This window comes from Xiphophorus hellerii, chromosome 1, assembly GCF_003331165.1.
Source record: "Xiphophorus hellerii strain 12219 chromosome 1, Xiphophorus_hellerii-4.1, whole genome shotgun sequence".
In the NCBI taxonomy this organism is placed as follows: domain Eukaryota; kingdom Metazoa; phylum Chordata; class Actinopteri; order Cyprinodontiformes; family Poeciliidae; genus Xiphophorus; species Xiphophorus hellerii.
In genome coordinates this window covers 4,658,777-4,674,314 of record NC_045672.1, presented here as the reverse complement: position 1 = coordinate 4,674,314, position 15,538 = coordinate 4,658,777, and the positions used below count along the sequence as shown (strand labels likewise).

At 40.0% G+C, this 15,538-nt stretch overlaps 1 protein-coding gene across 1 annotated transcript in view; it reads right to left on the bottom strand.

Moving 5' to 3' along the window:
* The window catches only part of bcl2l1 (BCL2 like 1), a 35,890-nt gene continuing 20,352 nt past the window's right edge, over positions 1 to 15,538 (bottom strand). Inside the window, exon 3 of the mRNA XM_032569161.1 lies at positions 1 to 195. Within this exon, the coding sequence (XP_032425052.1) occupies positions 52 to 195 (144 nt within the window). The 3' untranslated portion in view covers positions 1 to 51. The remainder of the gene's footprint in view (positions 196 to 15,538) is intronic.

Sequence of the window (15,538 nt, the reverse complement as noted above, 5' to 3'; positions counted from 1 at the left end):
TTTAACGTTGGGCGTAGTGATTGGACGGCCGGGGGGGGCTGTCCCCTCCGCTCACAGGCGCTTCTGGGCGAAGATGGACCCGGCTATGAAGGCCGTCACCACGCTCATCCCCAGCAGCAGCCAGTTTTTGAAGCTCTCCTGAGATCTTCTGCTCTCTGCCGCCGCGTTGCCCCCGAAGATCTCAGCGAAGCGCTCCTGGAAGACAAAGAGAGAGAGAGAGTCAGCAAGACTTAATCTGATATTAATGTCTGCATCTGATCCTGAAAAATATTCAGCATCGGGTATCGGTGACAATGTTCCCAATCCATAAAGGTAGATCTATTCGGTCCAATTCTGTGTGTGCGATTATATTTTCAAAGGAAACAAAGCTATTGAACAAATTAAAGTTGTTGTGTTTTTACATTTTTGACCAAGCTTGTGAAGCTATTGGTATATTTAAGTGTGCTGTACAGGTGCAGAGTTATCAACTTAATTCAGTACATTTGTGACTGTGTCTCAAAAGCAGAACCATTTTAAGCAAATTCAGCACCGATATTTTGTACTGAATCTGTATCAGCTGATACCAAACCTCAGACATCTGTATCAGTAGTGAAAAATGTGGGCCGGTGCCTCCCTAGTTAAAAGCTGGGGGGGTGGAAAACACGCACTTTGTTAAAAAGCACACACACATTTTGCAAATGACAAGCAGGTAGATTCCCTTTTTAAAGGTCTCCAGACCTCAAACACTCAGAAAGATCCATCACAACCCACAGACTCGCAAACCCCCGAAAAATCCCCTGCGAGGTTCCTGTCTGGACTCCAACAACATGGCCCTGCTAATTAACAGGAAGAGGCCCCGCCCCTTCCCGCTGCCACCTCTCCGGCACCCCGTCAGCCCCGCACAGGTCCCTCCAGAACCGCCGCCGTCGCAGACAGCCGTCCTCCGTCTGCCAAGCCCGCACTGCCTCACCGCCCACTGACTGTTATTTCCTGGAAATGAATCAGCAGAGGTTTCGGTTTCAAGTTCTTGCCACACAGAGGCGCCAGCGAGGCTCTGATCAACACACACACAGACTGGAGACTTTCATCAGCTGACACGGACAAGGCCCCTGTTAAGTCATACTAATGTCCTCGTGTTGTCAGGAGCATGTCACCAAAACAACAGTGACAGTGACTGACTGAGGTGGATCAGTGTTAGTCAGAGTGAACTCAGCAGAAGGGCTTTAAAAGGAGTGGGCCAGGGGGGCTTTATTAAGTTTTAAGCATTCAGATATGTGGATTTATGTGATTTTTCCCAACATCCGCATGATTTCTACCTGCACAGAGAAAAAAGGAAATAAACTGCCTGACCAAACAGCAGAAGGGAAAGCGTCTAAATGGAAAAGGACTGCCGTGAACAAAGTTTCAGCTGACAGCAAGGTATTCACTGGAGTTAAAATCTCACGTTGTCACGATGTTCTAAAGTGACGGATGAACCAACAAAATATGATGGAGAGTGTCAGATAAAAAAAAAAGAAAATACCACGTTTGGTCTATAAACGAACAGCATTTAGTTTAAAATACGCTTTCTAATAATCTGACAAATCCAAAAGAAAATAATAGCCACTGAAAAAAAGAAGAAAAAGGAGAAGAATGTCAAAATTAGGCTGGGGACACAAAGGTTCTTTTTTCTTATTACGTTCCATCACAATAGTAATGTATTCAGCAGTGATTGGGGAAATTCTACCTGCTAAAATATTTCTGCACATGTATGTGAATATCTCATTGTAAGAGACATCTGAAGTTGTACACCTTTATCTCTGGTCAACCATGGGGTTTTCCATCCCTGCTCTAAAACATGAACACAGAGGTCGTGTTAACGGAATATTTTCCGTATTTGACCGGTTATGTTTTAAACGACGGGAAAATGTGAAGCCCGTCGGTCATTTGACAGGTTATAATTCACACCTTTGACTGGTGCACATGCGCAGACAATATAGACCAGGGGCGCCGTACAGGGGGGAAAAGTTAGGACAATTCTAAGGGCCCCTGTCCGACAGGGGGCCCTCCACAATTTATTTATTTATTTTTTGTTCATAGAAATAAATAAAAAAATTTGGGCCCTGTCAATTACAAAATTAATCATATTGTATTTTCGAAGATTGATTGAATCTTGTTGATTCCACAGCAGCTTCATCCCTCACGACTACAAAATTGCTATTAATTTAGTCTTTTATCGTATTTATATTGGTACTTTTATTATTATTTATTTTATAATTATTGGAGCCTTGCAACAAAATCTCTTTCGGTATGTACATATTTACATTTACAATTGAATAACAATAAAATCGGTCTATGTCTATGGTTATCAATGGGCTTGTTTTCATGTGCTCTCCCATCTTCCGCAACTTTTTTTCACTTGAAAAGCAAAAAAAGAGAGAGAAACTGGGCCTTTTCTTTCTTTTTTTGCATCTACTATAATTTACTGATCCATTCCTACAGAAAATGTAGTTTATTATTGAAAAGATAACATAAAAAGGGGCACAAAAAGTTAGTTTTAAAAATGTAAAATTATATAAGGTCCTAAGAATTTTGTGGTCCTGTGCTTTCAAGTTAGCGATTACTTAAATTTTGGCCGCTTTGGTAAAAAGCTTGGGCTCTAGGGAGCTCCATACAATAAATACAAAACATCCTTTATTTTTCAGAAAGTCCAGCTGTTATCTTTCAGATTATGAACATCACTTTTTGTCCTCAACTCATCGTTTTCCTTGCTTGTCAAGATGGTGCAGGAACCTTGCTTTTGTCCTTTAAAAGAAAAACAAATAAAAACGCAGGCAGTCAGCTGATCACCGTCTGAATCACTGGAGGTTTCCTGGGAACAAAATCATTGTTCCCTGACGGCCTGGCCATTTTCCAAGCAACAAAGCCGGGGTTCATGACTGGTCCGGAAACCATGAGACATCATGTTACCAAACGCGTTGGAAAAACATAAAAGCGCTTCTAGAAAAACCTGAATAACAGATGCAATGTCATCACTGCATAGTCATATGAGAAATAATTACTGTTATCACGGCTATCATCAATGTTATTACTATTTAATGAAGTTGTCAATTATGGTATACTGACTTAGAAAGAATTTTAATTTTAATATGTACAAAAGCGATTCCCAGATCAAAGATAAAGGAGGCTAAACAAAACATTACAGTGCAATTTTTTTTCTATGTACAACCTGAGGCACCATTGTTCCACTGAAGGAAAAAGTTCCCAGATGATGAGACGGAACCTCCAGATTTCACCTCCAGGGGTCTCTACCCATCATGGCAGTAGCGTTGGAAGGAGCATTCAGAAGAACAAGAATGATACTTCTACTTTTCAATTACCAATTTTTGATGCTCCTTTGCAAATTTTAAGTGGGTAAGTTTGAGGTGTGGTAGGACAGGCGGCTTTGTAAGGGTTTTTGTTCTTTCAAACTTTTGCTCACAAATGCCATCTTATGATTATTGGACAGTACTTTGGGTCAAGGATCTGTCTTTTCATCCTCCAGCTCAGCACACGTGAAATTTACTTGGGTTTTACTACTTGCTTCGTTTGTCCCAAATGACTCCAGATCCTTTAGGAAACTGAAAATGACTGCATCCAACCTTGGCAGCGATTGGTCCTTACGAGAAGCCTCATTTATGATTCATTTCAGATACATTTATGAGTCTCTGAGATAAAAGGACGGAGGTCATATTTATGATTCAGACTTTTCAGGGCTATGGCCTCAAACTGCTGATAATCTGATGAACAGCTTGAAAACTGTTTTGTCTCTTGCTTCGGTTTCTTCTTGCATTACAAAACAACACACAACCCGGTTGTGATGCATTGTCTTCAGGTTTTGATAAGGAGTGTAGTTGCGCACCATTGTTCTCTGTTATACTGAAGGACTCTAAAGGGAATACGGTAATAAAAAAAGAACTAATTCATTTCAACTTTTAATAGATCTTCATTACTGTTGCGCACTGCAACTTTGAGCTCTTGGAACTGCAATATCATACACATGGGACATGTTAAAGATTGAAGAATATTCCATTAAAAGCCATTATGGTAAGTATAACACGAATACTCCATCACTGCGACCAATTACAGCATGACAAATATGAGATCACCCTGCATTGATTAAGAGTGTGCTGTGCATACAAAGCTTCTCTCTGAATAATTCATTATAATGTATCGGCAGAAAATTACAGTAAATTGCAGTATAGTGGACTGTCCTGATGTCAGCGCATTACACACAGATACACGTGTGATGCAATGCTCATTTTAAACCAGGAGAGTCACTGCAGCTAAAAGTGAGAGAACAGATCACCTGTGACACATCCTGCTTATGTTGACGTTTTAAAAAGATAACTGTGGAGAATGATGCAACATCGAGCCAATGGCACCCGTGACTTTCTAATGTAAATCTTAAATTAAAGAGCTTAAATGAAAAGACGATCAATAAGGAGATGGAGAAGGGAGGGGGGCCTCTCAGGAACACCTCTCTTTTCCGGCACATGGAGGAAGGTAATACCAGAACCAAAGGCAGAAAGCAAGATGAAGAGGAAGCCGTTCCATGGGTGTGTGAGAACAGATCTCTGAGGTGTTCTTTTCATGCTATTCATCATAGTCAGAAAAGTGCCTGACGCTTACAAAGGAAATGAACCCGCCTTTAAGTTCTCTAGAAACACTGGTTGCTCAAGGTCTGGAAACATTAATAACGGCAGAACATGGAATACCATACTCTGGAGGGTAGGTGTTGTAATGTTGTCAAAGTTCTCAGGAAACCAATGTTAACTTTCACAGGCATCAGAGTGTGCTGCTCTGTGATAAGAGGCTTCAGCAGTGACTGCTGGCACATGATCTCACCAATGCATTGTCAGAAAGCAACACAGACATACTTCTATGTCAGCGCAGAGTGTCACAAAAAGTGTTCACACCACTTTAACTTTTTCCACATTTTGTTACTTAACAAAACTGAATAAGATTTATTGGGATTTTGTGGAGCAAACCAATATAAAGTAGTTCACAATTACAAAGTGGAAGGAACTACAACTACATTTTCGCTCTTGGAAGTTGATGAGAGATGTGGATGTCGATTCTGAATTGATTAACAAACAATTATACTAATGTTGATTCCCATCCCTATTTTGGAAGTTCAGAAAAAGATTAAACTTTGAGTCAGGTAAGTGTTGAATTGGGGCAGTTTCTGATGAACACATTAAACCCCTGTTTCAAGCTTCAGCAAAGTCATTCACTTGGAGTTCAGTTTGTGGGATACTAAAATAAGCTAACCTTGTTGAACAGTAGCTCTATTCATTCATGGTTTAATTCTATGTAAACACACACACAGAAACACTTATGCTGTAAAATATTACCACAGCTTCAGTGTGTAAACACTTAAGGAGCTTTTTTCTTTCCCCCCACATCAGTGTTAACTTGGTCAACTACCTAGGACCTGTGGAATGTGATAATGTGTAACAGATCTGAACAGAGTGAAGGGTTTTAGGCTTCATCAAAAGCCTGCGCTCATGAGGCTGGAATTTGTCCTTTCATATTTCACATTTCTGATCTCTTACTCAATGAAACAGTTTGTCTCGGTAAAGCAAACTCATGACCCACTCTACCAAAAGCCTTGGTAATGACTGTGAGGAATCAAAAGGACTATTTACTCTGGCCATGGGCGGAAGCTTCCAGAGTAAAGTAAATATTTAACTTCCACCTCACCAGAACGCAGGGCACAGCCCGGATGAAGCGAAAGAACACTATCAGACAGGCGGACACTTCGGTCTATGATTTATGAGGACAACGTGAACAGGCGGTGTTCAGGAACGAAAGCAAATGACGTCATGCACAACAAGCAGTTGAGTTCAAAATGTAAATTTGAACACTTTGTTTTGATTCAACTAAGAATGCCCAAATGGATGACTATGCAATTAGAAAGGTTTCTATTGGCTCTAATGAGTGAAGGAGAGAAGCAGTCTGACCCTGGTTTCTCCCTGTGAAACCTTCCAGAACAATGTGAAGAATGTGGGTGTATAACTCTTGATAAGGCCTTGTTAACTTTTCTGAAACAGACAAGCCTAGACATGTTACCAGTCAGTGTTAAGGAATTACTTCTGAAACAAAGTTTGCGAATTACATGGTTTAGTGGACCTTTGAAGAGCTACCTCAACATAGTATTAAGAATTCAACATAATAGGTGTCTGCCTATTTTGTGACACATCATCACTCAAAATTAGTTTTCACACCTGATAGTCCGGTAGACTTGGTTTGATTGGGGACCAAAATTGCATACAAATTTGGTCCCCAATTTTGATGGGGAAAATTTGTTCCATTTTCAGCTATTGTTGTTCTCTTTCACACTTGACTGTGTCAAACAAACCAAATCCTTAGAGCAACCCGTCCGCTCGCCTGTGGTGGTGCTACACTAAGAACCACTGAAGGAAGCAACACATAAATCTCTGAAGTAGACACTAAGTGCAACTCCTTTCTTCACAAAAATGGAGAGGTGGTTGAGTTTACTGGTTGTAGGATTTCTTGTTTTTCTTTGGTAAAAAAAAACATTTTTTACCACAAGCACTACACTTGCACAATTATTTTGGTTGTATTTACCCAGAATGCCCTGCACTGTAGTTCACTTCCTGCCTTTACAGTCTTCAGTCCGCTTGGCATTCACATTTGAAACACAAAAAAGTTCACTTCAACCAAACTGAGATCTAGGTTTGTAGGGGAACCAGAGTTGGCTTTTTTGGTCCGCATTAGAGTTCGATTGCATTCACACCTCCCCAAACAAACCGGACTTTCTAGGCAAACAGACCAGAGTTCGATTAAAGTGGACTAGACAAGGTTGCTGTCAATGCAACCTTAATGTGGAAAGATCCTGCTTTAGTTTGATCCTCAACTAAAGAAAGAATATTTTAATAAACAGTAAGTTCAAAGTATTTTAGGCATTAAGTAACAAAATCTAAATGACTATACAATCACAGCACACATCTTTTTTTTTTTAATTAGAGGACAAAAACAGACTGATGGCAACCTCTGCTAAATATGGCATTCCTCAGGAATCATTTCTTAGACTCCTTTAACTTTTTCATCATCTTTAAGATGATACAATGGCTTTATGATAATAATTAGGGATGAACAATATGGGAAAAGTGACAGTGAAGCAGGACAGGATTGTGGAGTGTTTAACTGGTTCAGATGAGCAATGTCGGTGGTGTGGTCATTATTAAAGTGGTAATATTGATAAATATTTTTCTTTCATATTCAAGGTGAATTATACAACTAATTTTCCAGTGGAGGTTCTGTCACACATTCTGTTAGGCAGAATAATATATGATTCCTGGACAATATATCAAATTAAAACCATCAATGCCATATCAATACACTATCAAAATCACCACGGATTGCTTGGATGTAATGTTTAGTGGAATTTCATATTTCAATGTCATGCCTGCACATTCTGTACTGATAATATTTTTGGTCTGTTCCACCTGTAATGCCCACACGTGATATACGTTTTTAGTGGTAGAGATGCTAACGCTCACAATCTGTGTTTGGGACATTGTGATGAAGGAAAAGAAAGAGTCATGAAAATGGGGGCTATAATTAATATACCATGTCATTCGAATGGTAAGGCAATTACATATTTTCCTGCTATTGTGCAGCTCTACCGCTTGCAGATATACGAGGTCTCAGTGTAACCACCGCAAATGTGAACAGTAAGATAAATCAAATGCTTTAGCTCAACCTTTACGGTGGCAGCCTCATTATTATCAGGTTGCCGTGGTCACACGATACATTTAAATACCAATCACCTGCAGCTACATTCCTCTTTGCATAGATCTGCAGACATAATTCAAAATATGACTTTTCCGTTGTCCGTCTCATAACTTGGAAAGTAAATGATGCGTGTTTTCCTTTCGGAATGCCTTACTCTCCGGCCCATTGAGATTCCAGCTTTATTCTATCCCGTCTATTACCTATGCACATATCAAGTTGGGACTATTGGTGTAATAGGCTCTAACTCAAGCTTCACCTGACAGGTAAACCCCATCTTTATCTTCTCCTTTGCTTTCTCTTTCACACGGTCACGCCTTTTTTCTTTCCCTTCATCTCAGCTGAGTTCCCAGAGGAAATCAGATGCTAGGCAGCAGCCTGCAAAGTGCTTCACCACCAGACCTGCTTTTTCTTTTAACTCAGTGTTTTCTACATCTTTAACTTCCCCTTCCTTTGTTAGCTGGGGAAGACTATAAAAGGATAAAGAAAGGATTAGCCCATGAAAGCAAAAGGGCGAACATTAAAAAAAAAAAAAGAGAGACAGAAGAGGAGTTAAAAGTGAGGGGAGGGATTCCGCAGCTGGTTGCCACGGCTACCGAGAAGCAGCTGATTAGCGAGTGAGACGTGCAAGGGTGTTGTCTGGATCTGCAGGTCCAACTCTGCAGCTGATAAATGGCCCGGTTCTGCGTGTGAAGAAAGGAGTGTTTTAACGATCATTAGAGGCATCTTCCCATTCATCAACCCCTGACTTGTTGTTGCTTCTATGTTGCAACATAAACAAGCTGCAACGCTCAAATCCCCCGATGGTGAAACCTCCTGACCGTGACTCGTACACAAACGTCGATTAACGCCACACGTCCTCTTCCTCTTAGGCAAAAGAGGACTGAAGATGGATCGGAGTTCAATAAGTTGGAGACGCTTTGAAAAACACTGTCTGCCATTGACGATTGTATTTTATTTAAATCAATTCTTCAAGCCTTTTAAAAAAAAAAAAAAAAAAAAGCTCCAATGTCGCTACATTGATAACTAATTTTTCCTTAATCCTGGAACTATTAAGTAATTAACTTCTGCAGTTCACTCTGTATGTTTTTAACTACTTAGTTTGATCAGTTTTTTGGTTGGTTCTTTCTTTTGAACAACTTATTCTTCAGGAAGAAAACCACCATTCAAGGTAATCTTCAACACCTCATTTAGTGAGGAGAGGGAGCTTCCTCTTATTCACCTCCACAACAGCGCAATCTTTACTATCTTTTGTTCAGTATAGCTCCACTCAAGGACTGTGTTGAACTATCTTGGTAAAAAGCCCACTGCCCTCTGGTCAAGGTGTCCTTCAATTGAAGGACACCAGTTCATTCTGAATAGTGCTAGGTTCAGTCTATGCAGGCTTAAATGGGATTTATGTTCACAGTTCACCACTTACATATTCTGAAACATGTTCACAGCTACAAGTAGGTCTCGCTCATTTATAATTTTTCTGAAGAAAAGTTTAAGAATACATACATGTAGGTCATATGCCAATAACGAGGATGTGCATATACCTATTACTAATAATAGGTATATGCAGCATATACCTATTACTAATAATAGGTATATGCTGCATATACCTATTATTTCTCTGTGAAATATGCAAAGTTTGTTCCTAAATCTTTTGTCCACCTCCAAACAGCGCCGCCAAATGATATTAAGGTGTACTGCACTACTTTCCCGTTCCCCACCTGCAAACAAAATCGTTTAGGTCAAAGTTCTGAAAAATGAAAACTCCACTCATGGACAATTATCAGCAGTTTTTTAACTTTTTTCCTTGCAGTCGGTTTTAAAAATTATTTGGAAATGTGGCAGATTTCTCTCAGGTCACATTTTGTAAAGACTGTTTGGTACTTCTGGCCTCTATTAAACAGTAAGTTGACAGGAAATTAGGTGGAGAGAGATGGGGGAAGACGATGCATGCGTTGAGGACTACACCCTCTGCACATGGCGTACGCTCTCTACCTGAGCCACTCAGCACCTTAAATCATAAGATTTTAATTTAAAAGTGCTGTAGTTACTGTTCTTCAGTGAAATTACTGTCTTCACATTAAACAAACCTAAATGTTTAGTAGCCTTCTTGAAAAAAAAATCTAAATACTATTTATGAAAGTCATCGAAAGTTGGAGGACCTGTGCTGGTGTGACTTTCTTTTGGCTGCATGTGGGCTTTGAACTCTCAGTTTTACATCTTCACAGGTTGCTGCATCTGTTTGCAACATCAGATTTAGACATGCAGCTCTTGACAGACGGAACACGCTTTCCAGCAACCCACAAGGCACGTGATGCACCACAAACTGACTGCAAACCAGTTGAAACACGCAAAGGCGGAGATTCTGACGGAGCTGTTGGCAAGGCGATGCTCTAGGTGTCAGTCACACGCAGAGAACAATCCCAGGCAACCAAGCTTTACCCGCTAGATTATTGTTTGCAATACAAGCTGACAAAGACTCCTCCTCCACTTGGAGACATGTATGTTCTCAGTCATCTGCTTTGTATAGACTATCTGTAAAAAAAAAAAAGAAATACAATCCGGATCAACCAGTCCTATCCAGAACAAGTGGAGGAATGAGCCTTCAGAACAAAATGGAACGTAAATGCAATACATGTTTTCTTGCAGGTCTTATGACATAAAAAGCCATTATAGCGATGACTTTCTTAAGATTAAACTGGGTAGAGTTTGGCGATGTCAGTTTATTTAAACTAGTTGGAGACATTTTCTTGAGGAGGGAGTCTAAAAGAATCAACACCCCAACAATAAGCCATCATGCAAGTCATCCATGTGTGTATCTATTAAAAACCTCAGCTGAGTGCAAACTTTTAGGAAATAGAGGAGCTCAACCATCGATGAGCATATGCACACACCCCTGCGTAACTATGAAGACGGTTTGCATTCCATCCAAGTGGTTTTATGAAGCGCTGGGTCTGAGCCATGAAGGACGAGATGAAGACAGACAAAAAAAAAACACCCTGTTCAAAAGAATGGTTAAAGTGACAGGTTATCTGGGCAGAGAAAAATCTAAGTATTGTTTATTACATACCAGGGTGATCTGCAAAGGTCTGAAAGTAAGCCACTATCCCGTTATATGTAGAAAATTGGTATCGGTCAAACTGGATTCGGCAAGTGAGGTTTTCTGAAGATCGGTGATCGACCAGGAAAGTGTAATCGGTGCACCCATAACAAAACTGAAAACTATTTTACTATCAGGAGGTGTCCTCAAAATGGATTATAACAGTTTTGGGCTTTTCATTATAGTTTAGTTTCATTTCAAGGTGACTTTTTCTTTGTCTAGTTAGTTTAAACTACTTACTATTTTTCTAGTTAAATATTGCTTTGTTTCGGTTTAGTTATTATAGTAGAGTTTTTAGTTTTTTCATACTTTCCCATGATTTTTAGGTGTAGAACTAAAAAAGTTCTACACCTTTTGAGTATCGCATTACTTGAGTATTACAAGTATTGGCATTGTGATTATGTTTACAATGATTGAGTAAAGAATACTTTACTACCCAAGTATCTTCATAATTTGGGTAATGAAGATACGATTTTTTAAAAATTGATTCAATTATTGTCACACAACCAACTGACTGGTGTTTTTTCCCAACTTTTTCCGTCGTCATTTTGAGGAAGTTTCATAGCGCGAGTTTCGCCAGAAGAAGTATGGAGAGCTGTGATTTTCCGACTGATTGTGTGGAAAAAATATATTTCACATAAGTCCGAAAGGCTGATAAATAGATTCATAAACACAAAAACGGAGGATGTCATATCTCTAATTTAAATAGGTTTTAGTTTTATAAATGCACAATATAGTTCTTGTGAGTTAAAGTTTTTCCCCATTAGCTACTATTATTTATTTCACTTAAAAATGTTTTCTTAACTGTAGTTTCTGTTATTTCATTATAATAGAGAAATAACGTTCGCTATAATAACGTTGGCTCTCACTTGGCAATTTTGTTAACTTAATAAATAGCCAAAACACACCAATTATTGCACAAGAGCGTTTGTGTGCTCAATCAGAGACCAGGTCTACAAGATCCGAGTTGGCCTAAACGTACAAGGAGCCCTAAAGTCACAAGAATCAAAGTCTGATTATCTTCTTTCTGCATAAATTGATAAAATGCTTTCTTTTGAAATTAGGATGATGTAAGAAAACCATTTCTTTATTTACTAAGATATTAAAAATGAAATGATCAAGCATAACGGGAACAGTTCACTCAAAGGACAAGAGAAAGCATAATCATAGCTCACCAAAGCCTGATGACCCAGAGTGAGCTCGTCAGAAGGACCTTCTTTGCAAAACATTTCAAACTACCATCTGTCCTGGCTGCAGCTGAGCAACACTTTCCCCCCCAAAATTGCAACATTTGCTTGCTTACACGCAAACAACGCATGGGCCCAGAGTGCCGCATGCAACACTATTGCTTCACGTGTTGCTTTTTTTTTTTTTTTTTTTTTTTTTTTAAATCGAGCAAAAAATAAAGGCTCCAGTCACATCCGACTGGATGATGAAACTGCTGTTTACATCACCTCACACAGACACGGAGGCGACTCCCTGTCCTGCCCGGTGAAACCGATCGTGACGTGAGGCTGGGAGGTGATGCGACCTCTGATTTACACCGTGACAAACGGTCTAAGACGGGATTAAAGGATCGGCAAGATGAAGAGATGCAGCTGCTCAGCTCTGATCCACATACAGCTCCTGACGGAGTGCTGACGTGATGTGAAAGTGCAAGTCAGATGACGGTCTGAATGGCTTACTGTATCCGAGATGATAAACATGCTGTACGATAAACATTACCATGAGACACACTGTGCCACAAACGCACAACGGAGAAAGGTTTGCACAGTCCAACCCCAGATACACTTTCTGTTTACCGTTATTATCTTTGAGATAGTCCAACAGTTTAATTGCAGTTCACCCACTTAAATTCAATATCTTTAAAAAGACTCCCTTTATTATTCTATACACACGCTAATTAAGCTGTGACAGACTATATGTTTACAGAGGGCACAACTGATAATTGAGAAAAGTTCTTCAAGGAGGCAAACATCTGTCAAAATACAGTTCCAGGCCAAGGACAGTACTGGCAACAACAACAACCCACTTTTAGGACAGCTGTGCCAAGGAAGTGAGACTAGATGACAAGAAGTTTGTTCATTACTGTCTGTGGGGTCATTTCTGACTCCTGACAGCAAAACTTGGAGTTTACTAAATGACTGGAGAATAAAAAATGAATGAAGCATAGCTTTTTCTATCAGATTTGTCTATAAACTGCATTAAAATACTGTATATTACAATCTGAAATATAAATTAGTGAGAAAACATGTTAGCATTAGCCTGGCTCTTCATCCAACTTCTCAGAATAAAAACATTGTCAGCAGGAGCAAGGGATGAGATTATTGAAAAGTAGTGGTGCACCGATTGGCTGATCATTAAAAAGCCTGATGTGCCAATTTTGTCCAATACCAATATTTATGTCCAAAAAGTTGCTAAATATAGCGACAAAGTCAGGAAGTTGGCAACCCTAGGATGACGCTTGTTAATTGTTATTGTGGCTATTGTTAACCATGCACAGTTGTGGAGGTAAGATCAGATTCTCATGCAAGTATTAAACGATCACTGATCTCTCAAAATTAAGAACATCTGAGCCAATTTGTCTGTGAACATGTACTCATGACTGTTTTTGTAAACAACATATCTTTTACTGCGCAGAAAAACTGATACTGCAGAAAACAAAACACAACTGGTAAATTAGATGAGTTAGTTACTGATGAAATGCATTTTACAGGAATTTTAAAGGGCATTGAAGTTTATAGCAGATTTGTGGCAAACTAAGTGTTATACTCAGAATCAACAAATACTTAATAAAAAATAAAAATGGAGTCAGGGACAAAAGAATGATTTTTTTTTTTTTACCAGTCCAGGGGGTCTTTTGAGGGCTCTAGTGTCCCTTATATGAAAGTAGGCTGACAGGAAAGGGGGAAGTATAAGGAGAAGACATGCGGCAAATGTCGTCGTGTCCGGGAGTCGAACCCGTGACGGCCATGTCGAGGACTCAAGGCCTCCAAACATGGGTCGCACTATCCCCTACGCCACCACGGCACGCCCAAAGAATGATATTTTAATTAAAATGTTACACTTTTGGGAAAGGTAATCACTAAGGAACGGGAACATTCATACACAATGACTGAAAATGGGAAGATCAATAAAAAGGAAATCCTGGGGCGTGCTGTGGTGGCGCAGGGGGTTAGCACGCCCCACTTTTGGAGGCCTTAGTCCTTGACGCGGACGTCGCGGGTTCGACTCCCGGTCCCGACGACCTTTGCCGCATGTCTTCCCCCTCTCCTCACCCTCCTTCCTGTCTGCCTACTTTCGAAAAAATACAAGCCACTAGCGCCGCAAAAACTCTTCGGAGGAAAAAAAAAGGAAATCCTGCTTGAAACAGGACATACAAAACATTCAAAGTCAATCTGAGAAACTGAAGATGCTTCTGTGCTGTTGAAATTCAGATGAGTTTTTGATGAATTGTTCAAACATGGGTCTTCCCTGGCTTACACTTAGCTTTACCCACCTAGCCACAGCATCATCTTGCTCAAATACAAACAGACACAAAACAGAGAACTTACATTGTTAGTTTCTACTTTGTGCATTTCCTCGTCTTCCTGGACTTTAAATTATTAATAATTGTTACAGTTGGAATATCAGACAGCCTCCTAAATGTGATGTTTATTTACACTGGGTCGTCACTATCACATGATTAGTTCATTTTACCGCAAGTACTTTCATCGTCCCAGTTAAGTTGTGGTTTCATGATGCCAGTTTAAGTCTTTAAAGTTTCATATCTGTATCCAGTTAAGATGTGAAGCCAACAATGGAAAGGCCTGTTCCAGCGTCCTTATCAATGTTCTCATCATCTCCACGAGTCCCATTTCTTCCTGCTCCTCCTTATGGGCTTCCGTCCCCGTTTGCATCCTCATCGCCAAGGCATTTGAAAGGATAAGAGAGTCAGGTCCAATGCCAAAGATCCCACATGACCGCCAGAGGAAGGAATTTGAGTGGAACAGAGCTCTGACGAGTGAAAAACTACTTTGACCTCACAACTCAGGCATTTCGGTTAAGAGGTTTTTATGGGCAAGCGCAAAAACCGGTGTAGAAAAGTCCTGGCAAAAGGCTAATACTACTCCATCAACTAGTCAAAAAACCCAACCACTGTGAAGAGATAATATAACAAAATACATGTTAGATTTACTGATCCCTGAAGCAGGGTGCATCCATTCGGCTTGTAATGGCAAAAATGTGCATGTCTTAAAGTCGGATGTTCTTTTTCCATTGCTTAGTATGCCTGGATGTGGTTCCCCTCTGCTTATTTCTTGGATGCGCTCCTCGCACTGAGAATGTGACACGTTAAAGCTGACAGGCAGCAGCGGCATTCAGAAAAGGAGCCAACTGAGAATTTTAATAACTCCAAATTTAAACAAATCCACAGTGGCGCCAGAGATAAAATGGTGGGATAAAAACTTTGAATCTCATTTCATGTCTGAGGGGAGAGGCCCAGTGGAACTCTTCAGGGTCACCCAGAAAACCGGCAGACAAACAATCCACAAGACAGATTACTTGTAACCACACACAGCCGTTTTAAACTGTCAACTTTTATATCTACTTGTAATCTTTCATTGCGTTGGAGGATTCTGTCTTATTTGTGCTGCAAGACCTCAGAGCTACTTTTAATACGGTACACCACAGCATTCCCATTTCTTT